This window comes from Ptychodera flava, chromosome 5 (genome assembly GCF_041260155.1).
Source record: "Ptychodera flava strain L36383 chromosome 5, AS_Pfla_20210202, whole genome shotgun sequence".
In the NCBI taxonomy this organism is placed as follows: Eukaryota; Metazoa; Hemichordata; class Enteropneusta; family Ptychoderidae; genus Ptychodera; species Ptychodera flava.
In genome coordinates this window covers 1,728,640-1,750,827 of record NC_091932.1, presented here as the reverse complement: position 1 = coordinate 1,750,827, position 22,188 = coordinate 1,728,640, and the positions used below count along the sequence as shown (strand labels likewise).

The following is a 22,188-nucleotide window of genomic DNA, read 5'->3' as shown; positions in this document are numbered from 1 at the left end:
TGACCAAACATGGCAAAAATTGCACCAAAAATACAAAATTGCAGATTTCATCATAATTTCAATATATCATAATTTGATCATTCCTATGAATGGGTATACCAAATATCAAAGCTGTAAGACAAGCGGTTTTGATGAAATAAATTTTTGACCAAAAATGACAAAAAATTTCCGTAAAAATACAGATTTGCATATTTCATCACAATTTGAACAATCTAAGTTGTGTTATCCATACATACATACATACATACATACATCAGGGTTCTCCCCAGCCCAAAACAGCGTCGCGGCCCGCGACGCTATCGTTCAAGCCCGCGACGCTTTCGATCTCACCGCGACGCTATAATTGTTACCCGCAACGCTATGAAGTTCAGCGGCAAAATGTTCACAATGGCACCTACTGGTCGACGTCCGTACGATCACACAAGAGGAAGACAGATTATTCGTGGCTTCTTTGTTTTACAATGTCACTAGATATTACTCCTTTCAATTTGTATGAATAGTGTTAACAACAGAACAAGTTCACACGTCCCTTGTGGTGGGCCCTTGACGGTACCGGCACCGACCCATCCAAAGAAATTGTAAAGCTGAAGGACAGAAAAAATTGACAGCAAAAGTCAGCGACGATTTCCGCTCTTAATTGACGAAATATTTTCAAATCAAAATCAAACTGATTACACAATCCCTAGCTACAGAAGTGGCGATTTGGTGAAATTTCTGTTTGTCTCACATCTTGAAATAAAAAGTAAAGTGGAACGAAGACATCATCTGATCATGTATGCTGCCAATCAACAGCATAGCCTAGCAAGTAGCATAGTGCACTGTCTGTCACCGCATGCACCGGCATGGGTTTGCTGCACGTACAAGCAACTCAACTTTCCAAGATCAAACGGTCAGTATCTTGTGAAAACAGCAACATAGCAATGAAAATTGTTATAGTCAGTGGTAAAAACTCTTAACAGATGGAGTGTTAATTGCTTTCAACCAAATGAAAATGCATATGAAGAGAATGAAAACCCATCGCGTGCGTGAGTGAAAATACTGTAAACAATGGCGGATGTGACATCAGAGTGGGACTCTTCTATTTTGGTACCGGGGGTGCGCCGGATCAGAGAACGCTGATAAACGTACTGAAAAAACGTAGTATTTTCCTGGCGATGCTGTCACGGGAACTTCTATGCCTCATTGTTTTACATCTTTTAATAGTTTCTTTGATCTGAGCAGTTTTACCAACTGTTACGATATATTTTACTCTGCTACCCTTTCTTTATTGGAGCATGGAGGTAGCAGATGGGAGTTAAACAAGGGTAGGAGCTTCAAGGGTAGGAGCTTATGCAACTTAGTAAGGATGTACTAAATTTTGAAAAAAAGTCAGTCGAGGGGCTCTACTCCATAGGTTCCCTGTTTAGTCAATTTTTGGTGGACACAAACTACATGTATATGCAAATTTTATGCAAATATCTGAAAAAACTAATTATGCAAATATTATGCAAATTGCCGCTACTCTATAAAAAATCCTAGGGAGAACCCTGTACATATAGACTAACGCTAGACATCGCATGGATTACACATCCCAATAGCTTCTACAGACTAAAGTCTATAGTAGCTAAAAATGTCCTCTTGTAATATTGTAACACATGGAATTAATGTAAACAATATTTGGTAAGTCATCAAGCAGTAATATTTAAGAAAACAACTTATTATTGGCTTGGAGGTCTTTGGTTGTGTTTCCGCACAAATCATCACCAATATGTAAAATTCTGACTTGCAGTAAAAGGTCAATAATATTGACATTTTCACCGAGTTGACACTTTTGCTGCTCGTTAGCATATACTACGGTGAAATGATAACTTCATTAGCACAAATTCCAATTTACGGTTGAGCAAAAAGTGTCCCAAAAATATACCATTGCACCTGTTAAGCAATGCGAGCAGTGATTGAGAGATGTCAGACAACAGATTCCAACAGTCAGCTACCTGTAGTTTAACCCTTTGAGTGCTGTAATTGTTCCCACCAAAATTTTAGTGCAACATTTTTACCAATTTTTATGAATGTTTCTGTAATTTTTTGATAATTTTGGACAAAATAGACATCACCTTTCATTTGGTACAGTTTCTTATCAAAATGTTAACAAAAATCTGAAAAAATTGACAGGAGTATATTTTCTAGAGGTGACAAAAATTGACTTTGGCACTCAAAGGGTTAAAGCTCAGTGAGAGGATATACCGGTACCATTATGGGGAATTTCTGTTGGAGTCTTGAAAACATTCTTTAATTACTGTTGCCTTTACCTGCATATCAGAATCCATCAGTCTTGGCTTTTTCCTTTGTTTCTTCTTTCCAAAAGTACTTTCAAAAGTTTCTGTATCCAGAAGGTGAACTCTTGCATGCTGTAAAGTTGAAATCATGTGACATTTGGTGTGAGTTTTTCAATCATGCCCTTATTATTTGAAATTCCCAGATCACGTCAATGACATGCACTGTCTTTCACATACTTTGTACAACACAAACTGAAAAAGAAAACTGTGAAAATGGTTACATTTTATCATCCAAAATTTGCAAGTCCTGTACAAACATTGCCAATTTCATTACAATTTGCAGACATCAGTTGCATGCGTAATTTTCAAAAGCGTTATCTAAAATGCAGACAAATTTTATTTTTTCAATTTCATATTAATGAGAGAACAGTGACGTAAACTGTGAACGGCCTTATTCAGTTGCAGCACTTGATTGTTTACAATTGAAATACGTTGTGCCACTTCTGGCAAGATTTGAAGATTTCGGAAGAAAACGTTCACCAACTTTTCAGTACTGGGATTATTTTTCTTGATAACATGCAAATAATGTTGTTGAACATAAGAGCAGAACAAGAAAGTAATTGAGCGTTACACTTGCATACAGTTACAGCAATGTTACCCTATTTCTTCTGTACCAATAGGACAAAGTACTCCCGTAGGATGCCAGCATATATTTTAGAAATACCAAGAGATTTACAGTCAGCCTTTGAAGAAGGACAATTTACTTTTCGGGAAATTCCTGGTCAGTTGAATGGTATACGGAGTGATATGGGGATCGAAAAAACAGTTATCAGAGATTCAAAAAGTGACAGGGGAATTGCGGGCTTGACACGAAAGAAATCAGCCCTGATGAGATGGTCCTTAACCGGTCATATTATGGCAAAAGATTCAGTGGTGATGAACGGGAGGAGTGGAATGACAAGGAGAGAGCAAAATGAACATAATCAGGCAAAAACAGCGGCTATGAAACAAGATGAAGACCATGTAAATGCATTGATACATCACTTGAAGGATAATATGAATAATCCTTTTGAGATAAATGATGAATCACACTCGAATATCTTGATCAACATAGCCACAGGTATGCATGCATCTGAAGATGTCAACAACTATCTGCTTAACCCTTTGAGTGCTGTAATTTTTTTACACTTAAATTTAGTGCAACATTTTATTAACTTTATGAATTTTTCTGAAATTTTTTTGATAATTTTTGACCAAATTTACATTTTACTGGCTACACTTTTTTATCAAAATTTCAGCAAAAGTCTCAAAAAAATTGACAAAGATATATTTCACAAACCCAAACTATAAGTCCCCCTGGACAACGTCCCTGGAGACTAAAAACCAAATATGGCTGCCAAAATCATGTCATCACCTGCAATTTATGTTCAAACATTTAAGGGCACAGGGCCTGTATGGTACACGGAAAATTTCGAGTTAATAGGCTCCTATGGTTCTTAAGAAGAAGCCATTTTACATTTTCAGAAAATCCAATATGGCAGCCAGGTCAAATAGCCAGCTGTGCAATGTCAAACTTAGGTTTATGAGTTTTCATAGGCCCTGAGCACTTTGCCAAGTTTCAGAAGCTTACATGCAGCCATTTTTCCCGATCAAAGCTGATAAATGGTGGAAGAAAGAGGAAGAAAATCTCAAGTAAACCAATAGGGGTGCCTGCACATGTAGCAGGGAAAGACACTTATTTTTTTATCCACTTGCCCTTCGGGCAATTTGGGGGGTCAAGTTCACTTGCCCGAATTGGAAAACCACTTGCCCAGTAAAATTATGTGTTTTGAAAAAAGCAAAAGCAGTGATTTTTTATTTCACACACTTTATTTCAAAAACTTTATCATGTTATTCATCAAACTTCATGATGTAGTGAAAAATGTCAGTCACTCTCTCACTATTCTCCCCAGACTTCCAAGAGTGCTTGACAGCTCATTAATATTCATGATCATTAATATTCATGAAAAAATTATAATATTTAATATGCTTGTACGTTTACATTCTTAGGGCTATAATAATGTACAAATAATAACAGCCATTTCCACTGTACCTTCAAGGTATTTTTTCCGTTTTAACTGAACTATACAGAAAGAAAAAATCTTTAGAAGTTATAAAGGAGTGTTTTGAAGCTTCTGAAAATAATGTACTTCTTTGTCATGTTTTTACACTGCGTATATCATCCCTAACCACTATGAAGTTATCATTACATTACACTATACCAGTCTCCTGTTTTTCTGATGACCTAGGTGGTCTTTTGAATGCTTATGCGCAGATTCAGTAACTTTAAATCAACAACTTAAGGGTGTCGGCGAGTTGCGATGTGTTTTGAAGGCTGAATTTCTCGATGTGAAATTGGGTCCGATTGCTTCTTGACAGTCATCTTAGAATGGGAAAATTCACAAACAGAGAGGTTGGTTGCCACGGACAAGTAAGTTTTGGCTTGTTGACCTGAGAAATAAGTCAGTGTTCATTGAACACTCAAAGACTGGACCAGTTAACACCAAAGCTTGCTCGTGACCATGCAGTCTTTCCACAATGCCAGCCGTGAATTGCAGTCACTGAACTGAACATTGCATTGTAGAGTACGTTTTAGTAAAAGTCCTACTTTTTGGTGTTAATTTTTGCTACCTAATTTTATTTTTATTGTGTTGTAAACATTCATACAAAATACAAAAACTTTGTGTGTGTCTCCTTTTTGATCATACAGAAACATGTGACACCATAACCTTGTCTTGTGAGGGCAAGGAACTTTGTGGACGTACGCTAAACCAGCGTAACCGATGGTATTGTTTATTGAAAACGATGATGCAATTTTGTGAAAAACTTTATGCTAGTTCGCACAATGACATAAAATGATTATTATTTGTTGTTTAAAGCCCCAGCATTTGTAACTACTAACAATTTTTTTCATATTTTTGATTAAAATGACATCCTCAGTATGTGAAAGTAGACCATAATTAATACTGAATCGCATGGTTTGCATGCCCAGCCCGCCTCACTTCTTGTCCGGACCAGAAGTCAGGCTTTGTTGACACACGAAACGAAACGTAATCACACCACTGCACATGCTCAACCACATCTACGCAAGTTTTACTGTGGCGTACATAGAAACTTACGCTCTTCGAAAAGGTCTGGTCCATCGAAACCGGAGACTCAACTAAAAACGCGCGAAAGTTGGGTGAAATACCGGAAAGATATAAATATGTAAGTGTTTACAGATTGTTCCGACTATAATGAGCCATGCAAACAAACGTCTTGAACAGCTAAACTAACGACGGAGGCAGTCGATTGCAAGCTTCATGCAAGGCACTGCACGTTGTGACCGATGGTACGGAGATCAAGTTTGCTGAATGAATTGAGAGAGAATCAGGAGAAAAACATATATGAATAAAAATTCAACACTTCACCATTGTAATCATTGAACTAGTCGTTTCTTCCATTATGGAGTATAATGAAAATTTCGTTGAAAATAAATGACGGGACTGATTCTGCTCCGTCTACTCAAACGAAGGTTTGTGTACGGCCAGGCTACGCTGCGCGCTGCAGGCAACACAGCCTATCAACTTCGCATATCGTTGCCATAATTGAAAACGCTCAGAAAGGAAAAATTATATCTTGAATGCAGTACAAAAGTCTTACTTATTAAATTTAAAAGTATTTCCAAATAATATCGAACGTAACGGGCATCTAATCCTCACAAGGACTACAGTGGTACAATTATCAGCTAGCTGCGATGCGAGATATGGAGCTCCAAGCATGGTAGAAGTTTGAACACAAGAGATCCCTGCCTCACTGCAAAGTCGTCCCCTGCGCACCCGGCCCGACAGCAAACTAACCTCTTGGTTTGATTCTGTTGTTTAAATATTTTTTGTATAAAATTCATGATACATATATCTGACTTTCACAACTGTATAATTTGCTTAGGACTGTGATTTTGGCTGTAGTCTACAGACGATCGGAGGGAGCGAAGGCAGGCCCCAAATTTGCATGGACAATGCCCGGGACAATTATACACGCAGCTCGATGAGAAAGTCATTTACATACAGTACAGTCCACGCAGAACCCGTCACTGGTGCGGGAACAATGCCTGCATAAAAAGTGCAGAAACGAGCATCATTGCCAGCAGAATGTGGGCAGATAAAGTGCACTGTGCCAGCACTGTGCGGGCACAATTCGCGCATCGTCACTGTGCTGGCATTGTTGCAATGTGAGGCAAATTCACACCTTGACCTTGAATGTATGGCTGAGTTGAACGCTGTTGCATGTGAATGTAAGTTGGGCTTGTTGGAGTTTCATTCTTGTGAACAAAAATTGCAACAAGTGGACGTACAAGTGACTACTGTAGTGCTGGGTTTTGTCCTTATCGGCTCAGCCAAACTTTGAGTTTGACCCATTGCTGATTGGGTGGGAGTTGCGACGTTCAGTGTCATTTACTATACTAGTACGATTTTAGGCGGGGGTAAAGTGAAAACTCTACGTACATGAGCTGTTACTGTGAAATTGTTTCTCTGACTTGGTGCGCTGTGAAGTTCGAGTCCGATCGTAAATTATCGAATTTCTCAAATAAAGATGACATCACTGGTCGTGAGACGTGGTGTTGAAGAAACTGACTGAGGCTGTGACGGTGACGATAGGTACATGTAAGTTGTTGCCATAACCGTAACGCATCGTAGAAGACAAGTCAACACAACAATAAAAATTCTCGATCTGTTTTCTATTTTTCAAAATGTGTACTTTATAACAGGAAGACGTTTTATCATGGCAGAAGTGAATGCCTGTGAACTTGAATCACTCTAGTCTATACGAGCTCATATTCTTTTTTTCAATTGTCAAAAAAGACGATTTAGAACTAAAAATGCTGAACTTCTGTGACAGTTTCACGGCTTTCTTCCTCTTTTTCATGCCTAATCGTAATCGTGACACTCATTTTCGGTTCACATTATCATGTTTATGCCATGCAATTAAATGCAAGGAGGTCAGAAATAATGTTTCGTTGCTTACTCTCCTGTAGCGCGTCATACTTTCTCGATATACAGTAATCACGGTCCCTCTATCACAATGATATTACCGGTATGTACATGCAGGTGAGGTTGTTTTGTGTGACGCCTGAAAAGACTGAAATTCTACAAGACACATACTCTTATATGGTTTGGTTTTTCCTTTCGATACACGGAACGATTGTACTGAGAAGCACAAAAATCGCGACTGAGGTTCTGCTTCGTAAACCTGTCCCCGTAAATTTCAATAATTTCACAAACCGAACGTCTCTATCAGCAGTCTTTCTAGCCAATTATCACTATGATCAATACAAAACTTTTAAACATCACTGGTTCTGAAAATTTATGATCAATGGTTCTGACCTACGGATTTTACACTGCGGCGGTGTTTTTTTTTGCGTTTGGCCGGCTACTAGTCCTGTAAGACTGTACTACATGGAGGTAGTAGACTGTACAAGTGCAGCGGGGCCGGGCCGAGATTGGCGTGGGGCCTGCAGCAAGGTAAAGTTGACAGCGTCCATTGCAGAATGCCCGCGTGTTCGCCTTTCGCGTTTGGGAGGAAATTTACCGCTGTATTCAGAATGCCTTTTTACCAGTATAAAAGCTCAAAAACTGATGCATCAAAAGCCAAGAGTCTGTAAATTTCTTAGCAGTAGCTCCATTGTTTTTTCTAAATTTTCGCTGAGATATCAGCCGTGCGTATAGTGGTCCCGATTGTTCTGACTCGGGTGTTCACAGCTGTTTAGGGAGACGTCATTATTTACCACCTGGGGGTCGGAGGAATTACATTAGATACTCTGAAATTTTGAGTCACACCCCAGCCAACCATGATGACTTTGAGTAACCCCCTCTCTAACAGAAATTTTGGCTTACCTGAGCCCATGTAACAATATGTAGATATAAAAGCTCACTTAATAACCAGTCTCCAACCATATATTGTTAAATTTTGGATGGGTAGCATGTCATAATGGTATGGTTAAATGTCCAAATGGTTGTTGAACTCAAGTCAATTAATATTTACATTTCTATGATAATATAAAGGATGAATTCACAACAGTTCAGTTTTGTCCTAGATCCTGTGCATTTATAGTGATATCTGTCAAGAACATTTCTCCATGACCCAGCCTCTCCTTCCACCTCTGGTAACGATTGTAGAAAACTATACTGTGTGACATCATCATCACCACTGTCGATCGTCATCTTTACTGTCGCTGATGCCATTGAGTACATGAACAACGATATCATTCTCATCGTCACTATCTTCTCTAAGACTTTCATAATAAGTATTGCTAGTAGTAGCAGCTACTTGTAGTTTTTTTGCCTTGCTTCATCTAGTTGATATTTCTTGTTCTGTTATTTATTTTCTTTAAATTTAACATGTATCAGAGTAAAATATATATTATCAACTGATCATTATGTCATTGAGCACAGAGTAAGACAAAGAAAAAACATTTTGAGCACCCCCTTATTAGCTTTAAATTTTTAGATGACCCCCAGGTCGTAAATACTGACGGTTCCCTTACTTGCTGCCAAAGGCCATCGCGTTCACTGCATTCGACAGCCTACCATACATTGCCAAACTATGTTGCTTCCATTTCGCAATCACCTTGCCGCTAAAGCAACAATCAGCTGAAATTTATTACTTCAAGTTACTCAATTTTGATAGCTATTTGCCTACAGAAGTGAGCCAAGTGTAGATCGGTATCGGGAGTGACCAACTGCAGGGTGCGCATGCATCGGTGCACTGCCGACTGCAGTTTGAATAATCCGTATATAACGCACACGGTACCAGAATAGAATGTCAGCCTCCTCTGCCAAAGTTCTGTATCCTCTGAAACACAGTAGCAGTACGTATTTGAACAGAGAAGAACGAAATAAAACCATTCGCAGATCATTCAGCCGGCGACCATGGGCGATTACCCAGACGGTGTGGCATGCATGGCATGGCCCCTGGAATGTTGCAGGCTCAATGATGTCATCAGTATCGGCGTTCTCGGTCACGTGCACAGCCTACAAGTTGTCAACAAACCCGCGCGGCAATCCAACTCGATCGGGCAATATTTAGCGTTTGTATGTCACTACAGGAGCACAAATTTGGCTTATTTCTTTACTGAACAACATTTCACGATGGATGTAAGAGAATAACATGTAATTTCGAACATAAAAAAAGGTTAAAAGTTACAAATACTGGGGCTTTAAGTCGGTGTTCCCACATCAGAAAATCGATCTCATGGATTTGATTTCTAGGTAATTATTTTTTCACTTGTCCCATCGGGCAAGTGGCATCAGCGTTTCACTTGTCCGAATGCGACTTTCACTTGCCCCTGGCAATCAGACAACCGTAAGTGCTTTCTCTGTGTAGGCTTTGGCCCTTAAACTTTTGATAAAGTTATACATAACAATGGAGTCAAGATCATCTCTATATTGAACTTACTTTAGCTTTCTCTTGTAGCAATGAAATCGGTAACTTTGTCTGTCTCATAACAACCTGGTAGGGGTCCTTCATGGCTTTACTAAGTTCTTCTTGGAAAGTCTGTAAAGATGACTGACTCACTACTCTGGTATTGCCTGTTAGAATAAAACAATGACCAAAATTTTTATCATAGTCATGTGAAAGTTAAGCTTTGAAGTTGCATGTTTCACCTGGTACCAAAAAAAAAGGGTGTACATTACCTTTTATTTCATGGCACAATGTGCTACTAACGTAGACCTGATTCACTTATTGTACACGGTGAGGTTTCAGATCTTAAATGCCTTCTCTCCAACTACTTTCTATGACATTTTCATGAGTGTGTTTTGTAGTTCCTCAGGAATACCTTTTGAGCTCCTGTGTTCACAAAGAGGTGATGCATGTAGTATTGGTATCTGCTATCTCTCTCTGTACGGTGCATTTGTGCATACATGTATGTATCGGTATGTACTGGTATGTGTGTTATTAGTACTTGGTTGGTTTAATTTCTCATGAATGACGGACTGGAATGAAAGAAAATCCTATACAAAGATGCACTTTGTCAATGGCTAAAATTGATTAAATTTGGTATCTAAGAATTATGTGAAAGTGACAAAATGAAATGCGATATTTCTGGTAATGTAGGAGCTAATTTAAGATGAGGGGATGGCTAGAGGATTTAGGGTTAAATCTGTCAGCCACCCAAGTAGAAAGGTGTATTCCTTAGAGCTCAGGGCTTAAAATTAGCAGTAGTGCCGCTTCCACAGACTACCAACTTTTGGCTGGGGCGACCAAATCCATGAAATGGTAGCCCACACAGACTACAAAAAGCCTGGGACCTGAAATTCAGTCAGTACTTGGCATGACCATGTCTGGCCTGTCACTTTGAGACCAGCTACATGCAGTCAAACCAAGCTATACACAGAAAGGCCAGACTATGACCTAGTTATGCAAATAACGAAGACGACTGTGTGGTGGAATTTTGCAATAAAGTTTCTATATCTGAAGTGCTGTACTTGAATGACAGGCACAGGAAATGATGGTCAATGAAAATGTATTTTCGTCGCATTTTCATCATAATCAGTCACAATTACTGCACATAGAAAATATGCCTTGTCCCTACAGAAAGAAAGTCCATGGTCTATTTTTAGCCCTGCCATAGTATGTCTCAGTGCTGAGAAGGTTGTGTCATTGTCATGACGACTATCAAAATTTTCATAAAGTCCATTATACCAGTTTCCTAAGGTATTAAAGGTGTGCAATATTCACATCAAATGACAAGAAAATTCACTTCATGGGTATAATCTTGAAAAACAGCTTTTTCTTGTCTGTTTAATGAAAAATATATCCCTGAACTAAAAATGCATGGGCTACCAGCCATTGTCACTGGGCTACCAACTTCAGAAAATGGTAGCCCAAGTGGACTATCAGGGAAAAAAGTTAATATTGAGCTCTGCAGCTTAAATGTATTTACACTTGGCTTCCACTTTTGATCACAATCTACTCTTATATGACTTATGCCTATATTGAAGTCACTGTCAATAACATAGTCCCAGCAAAATAAACATGTACAAATGTGATTGTAACCGCAGGTTACAAGTTAACAAGTGCCAAAAAAAAGAATGTTTCCTATGTCTCTTTGAATAGAAACGGTGACACATGCTGAACGTGCCACATGTTCATTTCAACAAATGGGATCAGAACATGGAAATACACAAATGGGATCAGAACATGGAAATACACAAATGGCTGTTGAGGGCACTATCACACAGAGCCTTTAATCATAATGACTACTTGGGCCGCATTAAAAAAAAGGGGGGGGGGCTGGAGGAATTCAGGGGGCATTCGAAAATTTTTGGGGTAGTTGGGGGGGGGGGGAACTTGAAAGTGTTGCTCTGCCTATAGGGGGACCTGAAAATATTTTGACTCCCAACATTTTGATGTCGTCCGATGATTCTAATGTTAGTAATAATTAAACAAAATCTAGAACCGTTTTGTCACATTTTATGTCTTCAATCTCAAAAAAATCTCAAAATGTGTGAATGCCATTAAATTTTCGTAAAACAAGTTGGCTTTGTAATGGGGCAATATTTCTATGCAATGTATGAAACACTGTTTCTTGGTGTCTCTCTACAGCATGCTGAAAAACACAATATTCAGTTTGTCAACAAAGCCCGTTTGTCTAAATATTGGTGATAATTGAATGATACAAATGCACGGTACACGTAGGCGTGTTGGCAAGGTGAATATTGGACAGCTCAACATGCTGTAGGGAGTAGAACAAGAACGCCATTGTATAAACTGAACAAAAATATTGTCAAAATAAAAAGTTAATACAACTACTGCCCTGCTACTACATACTGGCAGTGACAGTGATACATGTAGCTCTGACTCTGATGTAGTTTAAGAAGAGTTTCGGTCATAGGACATTCAATTGACAGTGAAACATACATCTACTTGTACACAAGATCCAGTCAGAAAGCAACACATACAAGACTAGGGCACTAACAGTTACCATGGATATTTGAATTCTGGCATATGAGAACGATCAAATATTAGAGAAAAAAGATGGGGTCACCATACTTGATCTGATACAAATGTACGATGAAAAGTCAGTTTTTCTAAAATCACTTAAAATCAATATATAAAACCATTCATTTCAAGTTCATGCAGTGAATGAAATTTTCACATCTCATTGTACCAATAACACAAAAGTATAACTTTGTGTGAACAGTAAAGACTCTAATTTAAATGGAAAAATGTGTGACCAAGTGGAATCATTTAATTTTTTATCAAATTTGCCATTAATACATCCAAACTTTCTGAGATTACAACATTAATTTCATGGAATATTTTAACCTTCCAGTATTGTCAATTTTGTAAAACATTTATAAGTGGCATCTAAGTTGTATAATGTCTTATACTTTTGAAAAAAAATTCGGCAGGCCCCTCACCATTTTTTTTGAACACAGCCTTGATTATGTTCAAAGTGCTGGCTGGACATTCTAGCAACTAGAGGGCCTTGAAATGGACAAGTTCAACTTTATCAGTGCCTTTCACACTGAAAAGTTCCACGGCAATTTCACTAAAAGGCACTGATATTCAATATCAGTTGAAATATTTACCGAGTGATAATAAAACAGTTGTCAAGATGGAGGATTTATTGAGTCCTTTTTTTTTTCCATGCATAGAATATGAGTTGTATTTGCAGTATGACTTTTTTAACATATTTATCTTTGTCTCAAAAAAATTATCTGATGTCCTGCTTTTTTTGACCAGCGGGAAAAAATGTCCCACACTATTTTTTCTCTGGTGGTGAGAACACTGTATAAGATAAGAAAGAGTTATCTGTGGTGCAACTCCTATCATGGAATTGATTCAATGCTCAAGAACTGATATACTTTTATCAAAATGGCTCAGTGTGATTTCCAATTTTTAAAAACAAGTGAAAAGACTTTCTTGTAAAACTTACCAAACCATCTTCTGTTTGGTTCAACTCTGGCAACAGTTCCACTTGGTAATGTTCCTTGAAAGACAGCTGCTTTAACTATTTTACCATCTCGATTTCTGTTAATGCAATTAACAAGTTATAATTACATGTGTGGGAGCGAAAAGTGACATTGTTACTATTTTTAGTTTGTAATGTTTTATCATTTTCCACATTTATATTGATCACTTGCATATCATTCATTTATTCAACAAAATTTGTTTTCAACAAAAGGGTATCTAAATGCTCTTCGGAATGTATTAGGTAAATATTTCAGACACAGAGAAAATCCTTTCTCACTTTATAATTTCTTACCATTTAGGGGGGGGGGAAATTTTTGCTAATTTGCATATTAGTCATGTGATCAACTTGGCTTGAACAAACCTGGATCTGCCACCCAGAAGGGCTACATGTAGTTCTGCAAAATAGCAAAGGTCTGGGTTTGGTAGTATTGGCGTTTTAGATTTTTACCATTACTGCATTTATATGAGCTCATTTAAATATTTTTGGAGCACTGACAATAAGATCTTAAATGTTTCATCCTTGTCTCAAAATACATTAACACACCAAAGTTCAGGCTGTTACATGTCATCATTTCTGAGAAATTGGGTAGATGCACAAAATGACATACAGGTCTACATAAATGCAGGTGTACATAACTTCCATGCATATGTACAGACACTGGACCGATACTACCCTCAGAGCTTCTGTTGTCATGGCAACTGTAAGCTAAAAAATTTGCAATCATTCAGCTATCACTGGTCAAGCTGTAATTCACGTCAGAAATACATCCATCTGTCAAGTTTGTAAGTCCACTTTTATGACACTTACCTGACTGGTTTACCAGACTTGTACATCTTGAGTCTATTTATAGTATTTTTATCCCTCATGTTATTGCCTTTTCCCTTTTTGGCAGGTATTGGTCTGTCTGTGGAAAGTAGCAATTCACATATGACTTGTGAGAGCAATGAACCACACAACACATTTCTAATGTATGTGTGATAATAAAATTGGCATGATCATGAAATTTGTTTCTTAAGATGTTTAATCAATATTATGCAAAGGCAGTGTAAATGACACCGGATGGATCCCATCCAAACAGCTTCGATAGATAGCAGATAAAAACATAAGGCCAGTGTCCCTGTAGCTACATGTACTACAGCTATGCCCGCGTATAACCTTGCATAGCGCATCGCACAATGTCAGTGTCTATGACGCATTGTACCAGCACTGTCTATTGTACCAGCACAAGTGCGGTGCACTTTTAGAGGTTCCCCAGCTGTGCGGCACACCCTACACTGCGTGAAAGGGAGTTGACACTTTGCATTTGACCGTATTTTAATGCGCTCGGCCGCACAAGCTCTGACGTGCACAAGGAAACCGTTTAGTGACATCGTTCCTGCTGCATTTTACAGCTACACTAACGATCTTTTCATGATTTGCTACAATTGCCAATCCTGCTTGAACCAGAGCCCACACAAATGCAAACTTCCAGTCATCATGGTATCTAGATTATTTTTTTCAGAGTAAGGATTTACGTGATAAATATCAGTTTTACCTTTGTAAAAGAGTTGTGTCACATTATGTCGCATTGAGAAATGTTTATGTTTTGTCAGTTTCCCGTGAGAATAAATAAATACGGGTTGTCTACATGGTACAGCACTGTAATTTACGGGATGAGACTGGTATGGTGTCGCAAACCTTGAACGAAATTGTGATAAAATGTTTTGATCAATCAATAGAGGTTGACCTAATGATATGCACGTCCTGCTGAACCTGCTTGACCCCAAGGCGAAAAGCTACAGCTTATAAATCCCAGTCCGTCCGAATATGACTCCACCGTCTCTATATTGTAAAATGATACGCATTTTCCAGGTGTCTGTAATCAAAATTCAGGGTATGGTCTTTCCATGTATCGTCCTTGTTATTTTCGTATTCGAAAATCGGAATAGTGAAATGGGTTAAAAAAACATTCATATGAAACAACGATTTGCTGAAATCCTACCATATTGAATGTCCTATGAAAATAGCACCTGGACAAACATTTTTTAAGAGTTCATACCTAAAACCTCCTAATTAAGAAAAATCAGACTCCCCGGCTCGATACTTTGTAAGTGAGAGTAATTTTACAATCAGGGGACTTTATCCAAGTCGCTTCAAAAGAATAGTCATAACTTGGTCAAATATGCATGGATTTTCACAGTCTTTTGTTTGTTTGAGCTTTTTTCAGTCTGGTTATTCAACGCAAGCAATTTCACAAGTTTGAAAGGTTTTTTATGAATTTGGCAACAATATTTCGATGTAAACGATATTATGAGTGAAGTGGTTGTGTCTGAGCCGTCCTGATCGCGGCAACCAGCCCACAGCTTCAAAGATTAGCATAGACAAAGAGATAACAATAGGTGTGAAAGGGATTATAGGGCTGTCCTGTATTCTTCTATTTTTTTTACATCCATGGTGAGATTGATGTGCACTTGCCTTGAAAAGGATAAGGATAAGGATATTTTATTTCCCAATAGAACAGAACAGAAAAAGAAAAATACAGACACATTAAGGATTAGTAAATTGGGTAGGGACTAGAAAATAGTATCACACTAATCGAGTCAAGCCCCCTACCATTCACAATTGCTGAATCTATCATTTTGCCATAGGGCGTCATGATGAACATTGTGACCAATCCTCGATATTTGAAACAAATTCCATGTCAATGTTAGTACATAAATCACAAAACTTTGCGGTAGAAAATATACATAAGAGAGAAGAAACCTGTCAGATAAACAAGAGATGATCTTTCAGGTCTCTTTTAACTTTTGACTTAGATCTTAAAGATCTTATACTTTCTGGGATTTGGTTCCAGAGTGTAACACCAGAGTATTTCATTGAACACTGTCCTATTAGTGGTATATTTAGGGATGAGAAGATTTCCCTTGTCTTTCGACCGAGTAGGATACAGATGTTGAATGCTTGAAAAGTAAAGTAACAAGGAATTTCTGAAGGAAAATTTCCACTTATATTATCATAAACAAAAAGAACAGTTTGATAAGTATATTGCTTAACAAGTCATCGTTGATGACACAGTCCCCACTTGTTAATGGGTGCTTTGATTACAGGTCCTCAGAGAGGATAGAGTCCTCTTCATTAGGTCTGTGATAAAAATACTTTTGAATAAATTCGCTTGATACATGTCTGAGTTGTAGTTCAGGACATGAAAAAATCGTAATAAAATGGCCACATGGTGGCCATAATGGATCGAATCACAAAACAAATCAATGTGCATATGTATGACATACGGGAGGTCAATGTCCTTGTACCAACTTTGATTAAATTTGGTTGAAATATGCCTGAGTTATGGCTTTGTACATGAAAAAATCATAACAAAATGGCCGCACAGCGGCCATATTGGATCGTATCACAAAACAAATTTACATGCATATGTATGATATTGGTCAATCTCCTTGTACCAACTTTGAATAAATTTGCTTGATACATGTCTGAGTTATGGTTCTGGACATGAAAAAACGTAATAAAATGGCCACACGGCGGCCATATTGGATCGTATCACAAAACAAGTCAATGTGCATGTGTATGACATAGGTTGATGTCCTTGTACCAACTTTGAATAAAATTTGGTTGAGATATGCCTGAGTTATGGCTCTGTACATGAAAAAATCGTAACAAAATGGCCGCACGGTGGCCATATTGGATCGTATCACAAAAAAAATTGATGTGCATAGCTATGACATTGGTCAATGTCCTTGTACCAACTTTGAATAAAATCTGTAGAAACATGCCTGAGTTATGGCTCTGTACATGAAAAAATCGTAATAAAATGGCCGCCTGGCGGCCATATTGGATCGTATCACAAAACAAATTGATGTGCATATGTATGACATAGGTCAATGTCCTTGTACCAACTTTGAATAAAATCGGTTGAGATATGCCTGAGTTATGGCTCTGTACATGAAAAAATTGTAACAAAATGGCCGCACGGCGGCCATATTGGATCGTATCACAAAAAAAAAATTGACGTGCATATCTATGACATTGGTCAATGTCCTTGTACCAACTTTATAAAATCAGTTGAAACATGCCTGAATTATGGCTCTGTACATGAAAAAATCGTAATAAAATGGCCGCCTGGCAGCCATATTGGATCGTATCACAAAACAAATCGATGTGCATCTGTATGACATATGAAGTAATCCTTGTACCAAGTTTGAATGAAATTGCTTAGGGCATCTCTGAGATATCTGCGTGAACGGATGGACGGACGGACGGACGCACGCACGCACGCACGCACACACGCACGGACACGACCAAACCTATAAGTCCCCCCGGACGGTGTCCGTGGGGACTAAAAAACATCAAGAATTTCCACCCCATGAAACAATGGTTGTGTGTGCTCAAATCTGTTGGAGTTTGTAAGAGTACGTACTATTCGTTTTTGGGTAAGATATATAGGCTTAAGGTAAGTTGCGTAAGTATTCCCCCAAACTTCTAACGAACAAGTCATTGACAATGACATAGTCCCCACTTGTATTAGTATTAGTTTTGATGGGGCAGGGAAATGTGGTCATTAAGAAGTATCACTGGAGTGTATATGTTGAGATCTATGGGCAAGATCTATGTCATTGTTCCCAATTTGAAACACATGAGGCATGTCTAAGTTATGGTTCTAAATCGGGAAAAAAGATCAGACCTCTAGCTGTATTGGCCAGCCAAGAAATACATATGCGCATAATAATGAGGTACAAGATGTGACATCTTAAGGTCTAATATCCTATCAGAATTGGAGGGTATAGAACTTGTGGTTACTGAGTTATGCATATATATGTATAATCAAGGTCAAAGGTCATAAAGTCACGTGACATTTTGAAAAAAAATTGTATTGCTAATTAATCCCTATATGCCAAAAATCAGACCTCTAGCTCTATTCCCTTGGCCAGAATTAGATGTGTGCATAATTAATGAGGTAAAGCGTGTGTTGTCATAAGGTCTCCCATCCTACTAAATATAAAGGACATAGCACTTGTGGTTACGTATTTATCGACATAAACGTATATTTCAGGTCAAAGGTCATCGAGGTCACATGACATTTGGTCAAAAAATTGCTATCCTATAGTTATCCCTATATACCAAAAATCAGACATCAAGCTCTATGGGTTTGCTCAGAATTAGATATACGCATAATTAATGAGGTACAGTATGAAGCATCATAAGGTCTCCCATCATACCATATATGAAGGGTGTACCACTTGTGGTTACTGAGTTATGGACAAATATGTATATTTGAGGTCAAAGGTCACCGAGGTCACGTGACATTTTGTCAAAATAATTGTATTGCTAAGTTATCCCTATATACCAAAAATCAGACCTCTAGCTCTATTGGCTCGCTCAAAATTAGATATGCGCATAATTAATGAGGTACAATATGTGGCGTCATAAGCTGTCCAATCATACCATATATGAAGGGTGTACCACTTGTGGTTACTGAGTTATGGACAAATATGTATATTTGAGGTCAAAGGTCACCAAGGTCACGTGACATTTTGTCAAAATAATTGTATTGCTAAGTTATCCCTATATACCAAAAATTAGACCTCTAGCTCTATTGGCTTGCTCAAAATTAGATATGCGCATAATTAATGAGGTACAATATGTGGCGTCATAAGCTGTCCCATCATACCATACATGAAGGGTGTAGCACTTGTGGTTACTGAGTTATGGACAAATATGTATATTTGAGGTCAAAGGTCACCAAGGTCACGTGACATTTTGTCAAAATATCTGAGATATCTGCGTGAACGGATGGACTCACGGATGGACTCACGGACGGACATGACCCAATCTATAAGCCCCCTGGACTTCATCCGTGGGGACTAAAAACCGTGTCACTGCATCCTTTTTGCAATATGAATACGATGAGAAACTAAATTTTTATTTTTCTTGGCCTTATACATGGGAATCTATGGACTGCCTTATACATGGGAGTCTATGGACTGCCTTATACATGGGAGTCTATGGAGACTGCCTTATACAAGGGAGTCTATGGAGGTGAAAACTAAAAAGTCCTCTAACACGGCCAAATTTGATCGCATTGTGAAACAAATCGACGTGCATCTGTATGGGGTAGGGTACTATCCTTGTGCAAAGTTTGAAAGAAATTGACCTGGGCATGTCTGAGATATCTGCGTGAACGGACGGACGCACGGACACACGGACGCACGCACGCACGGACATGACCAAACCTATAAGTCCCCCCGGACGGTGTCCGTGGGGACTAATAAGAGATATGTGCATGATGTGGTAAAATGAAACAATTATAGAGTAGTAAACAATATTGGTTGAGGAACAATGTGCTTAAAGGGACATTATTGTATCTTTGGACTTTTTTTTCATTTTTCGATGACTGAAATCCCTGGTCAAATCAATAGGAGACCTAAATTGGGACTATGGACGGCTTCAAGGATATGTAAAACCACCTTCTTGCTGTTTACGGCAAGGTTCAATGTTGGTAACCTGGCGTCCGCGCGATTTGAACCAACCGCCATTATGAACCCAGCACATGACCAATATTACTACGCATACGTCAACCATCAAAATACAGCTGGAACGTGAACGGCCTGTGACCTACACACCAACTTCAGCACAATGGATATCGAGAAGCACACGCGCATAAACAAATGCACGTCTCACAATCTACTGTCAAATAGTGAAACTAAGCAGGGCATTTGCTTGTAAGTTTGATTTTAGTATCGATGACACGGACTCTTAAACAAATAAAACCATAGACGCAATTGGGTCAATGGTAAAACTAAAACGATGTCAGATTGCTGTGGTGATAGTGAAACAGGTACAGAGTAATGCATTTTCTGTGCATTTGATCGTTGGCAAATCTTCGTCAACTTTCAAGATTTTTAGGGCATTTTCTTGCCATTACGTTGGTTCGTTTTACAAACATGACATGATCACTTGTTGAACTTGGAAACATCGCACTCGGACTGAACAGTGCACGGTGTAGCATCGGTGACATCGTGACACCGCGCCGGGCGAGTGCTGTCATTGATGTACTGCTCGCGAGTGGAGTCACCTCTCGACACACAAGATCTGTTTGAATGTTGTTATTCTCTGTGCATTGTGTAATTATTTGTATCAGTTGAATCGCATTTCGAACCAAAAGTGAGTACATCGCAATGACAGTTGCCGAGACCCTATACGTCGCTTACGGCCTCCGTGTCTCCGACCAACTCCCAAAAGTGGGCTTTGCGTAAGTATTGAAGCACAGCTGAGCACATCGTGTACCTAAGCCCTGCTTATAGGTCTGTGTGTTCCCGGCGTTATAACGCCGTATAACGCCGGGAACACACATACCTGTACGCAGGGCTAATCGTGTACCCAGCCGAGGTGGGTGTGCTCAAAAACGAAACTCAATGCAAGCTTGGGATTAAAAATGGGTTGTTTTGGTGGAGAAACTGCACGCCGCAACCGAGGTGCTGCCAGCGATTTTGCACAGCCCTGCCACGCAGACGGTGACATGATGTACGTGTCAGTCGCCAAAGTACATTGCTTCAATTTCTGATCACCTCGACAATAACGTGACTGTCTACTGAAGTTTATCCCTTCATTTTACTCTGTTTTCACATTTCTATGCCCACAGGCTTTGGGCAAGTCTACATATGCATATGGAGGAACAAACGAGACGAAAAAAATCCGCCACTATAGGCCTTGTCGTCGACTTCTTGCAGCTTGTAGGCATTTGAAATGCCCATTATAAAATGTGCTCTCTAGCAGCAAAGAATAGTGTATCTAAGAGCAGGATTGGCTGTCAAGATCTCCATGAAAAACTGACCGTCAAAATGTAACTGAGCAAACGGCATCCGTAATAGGGAATCCCGAAACTGCAATACTGCGCTTTCGACTTTCACTTCGCGTGGTTTATTTTTTTACACGCGGATGCTTACAGCGGCCCAGATAGCAGTTAGCAGTGTGGTCTGATCGCAGGTACTAGGTCAACCTTGCCAACTCTGAGGTTAAAAGTAGCCCACCATTAACCCCTGACCCAAGGTTTTTCTGTACAGTGTACGCAAACGGGATGGAAGTTGTCTATGGTCGACCGTTTTTTAGACATCTTTCAGTAAGTCGAACAACATTATCAACTGCTCGTTTGCAACAATATAAGGTCAAAAGATACAAATAATGTCCCTTTAATTTTATATAATATACCTGCCTTCGAACTTATTGTTTTGTTAACTTTATTTGTATGTTCTTTCCAGGTAAGTTTATCATCTAGGTCAACCCCAATATATTTAGTGCTTTGAACTTCATAAATCTGTTCCCCTTTAACATTGATTATGCCTTGGCATTGTACTAGTCTATTTTTACCCGGAATATTACATACTCAGTCTTTTTAGTCCCCACGGACATCGTCCGGGGGGACTTATAGGTTGGTCATGTCCGTGCGTGCGTCGTCGTGCGTGCGTCCGTCCGTGCGTGCGTGCGTCCGTCCGTCCGTTCACGCAGATATCTCAGAGATGCCAGGAGCGATTTCATTCAAACTTGGTACAAGGATTGCTTCATATGTCATACAGATGCACGTCGATTTGTTTTGTGATACGATCCAATATGGCTGCCAGGCGGCCATTTTATTACGATTTTTTCATGTACAGAGCCATAACTCAGGCATGTTTCAACTGATTTTATTCAAAGTTGGTACAAGGACATTGACCAATGTCATAGATATGCACGTCAATTTTTTTTGTGATACGATCCAATATGGCCGCCGTGCGGCCATTTTGTTACGATTTTTCATGTACAGAGCCATTACTCAGGCATGTTTCAACAGATTTTATTCAAAGTTGGTACAAGGACATTGACCAATGTCATAGCTATGCACATCAATTTGTTTTGTGATACGATCCAATATGGCCGCACAGCGGCCATTTTGTTGCGATTTTTTCA

General features: G+C 38.9%; 1 protein-coding gene across 2 annotated transcripts in view; it reads right to left on the bottom strand.

The window, feature by feature from the left end:
- Positions 1-22,188, bottom strand: part of LOC139132411 (uncharacterized) — a 67,916-nt gene that overhangs the window by 43,774 nt on the left and 1,954 nt on the right. For both annotated transcript variants that reach the window (XM_070698760.1, XM_070698761.1), the window contains exons 2-5: positions 14,062-14,158; positions 13,216-13,310; positions 9,729-9,862; positions 2,289-2,387 (exon numbers count right to left, since the gene is read on the bottom strand). In XM_070698760.1, coding sequence (XP_070554861.1) covers positions 2,289-2,387; positions 9,729-9,862; positions 13,216-13,310; positions 14,062-14,158 — 425 coding nt within the window. The remainder of the gene's footprint in view (positions 1-2,288; positions 2,388-9,728; positions 9,863-13,215; positions 13,311-14,061; positions 14,159-22,188) is intronic.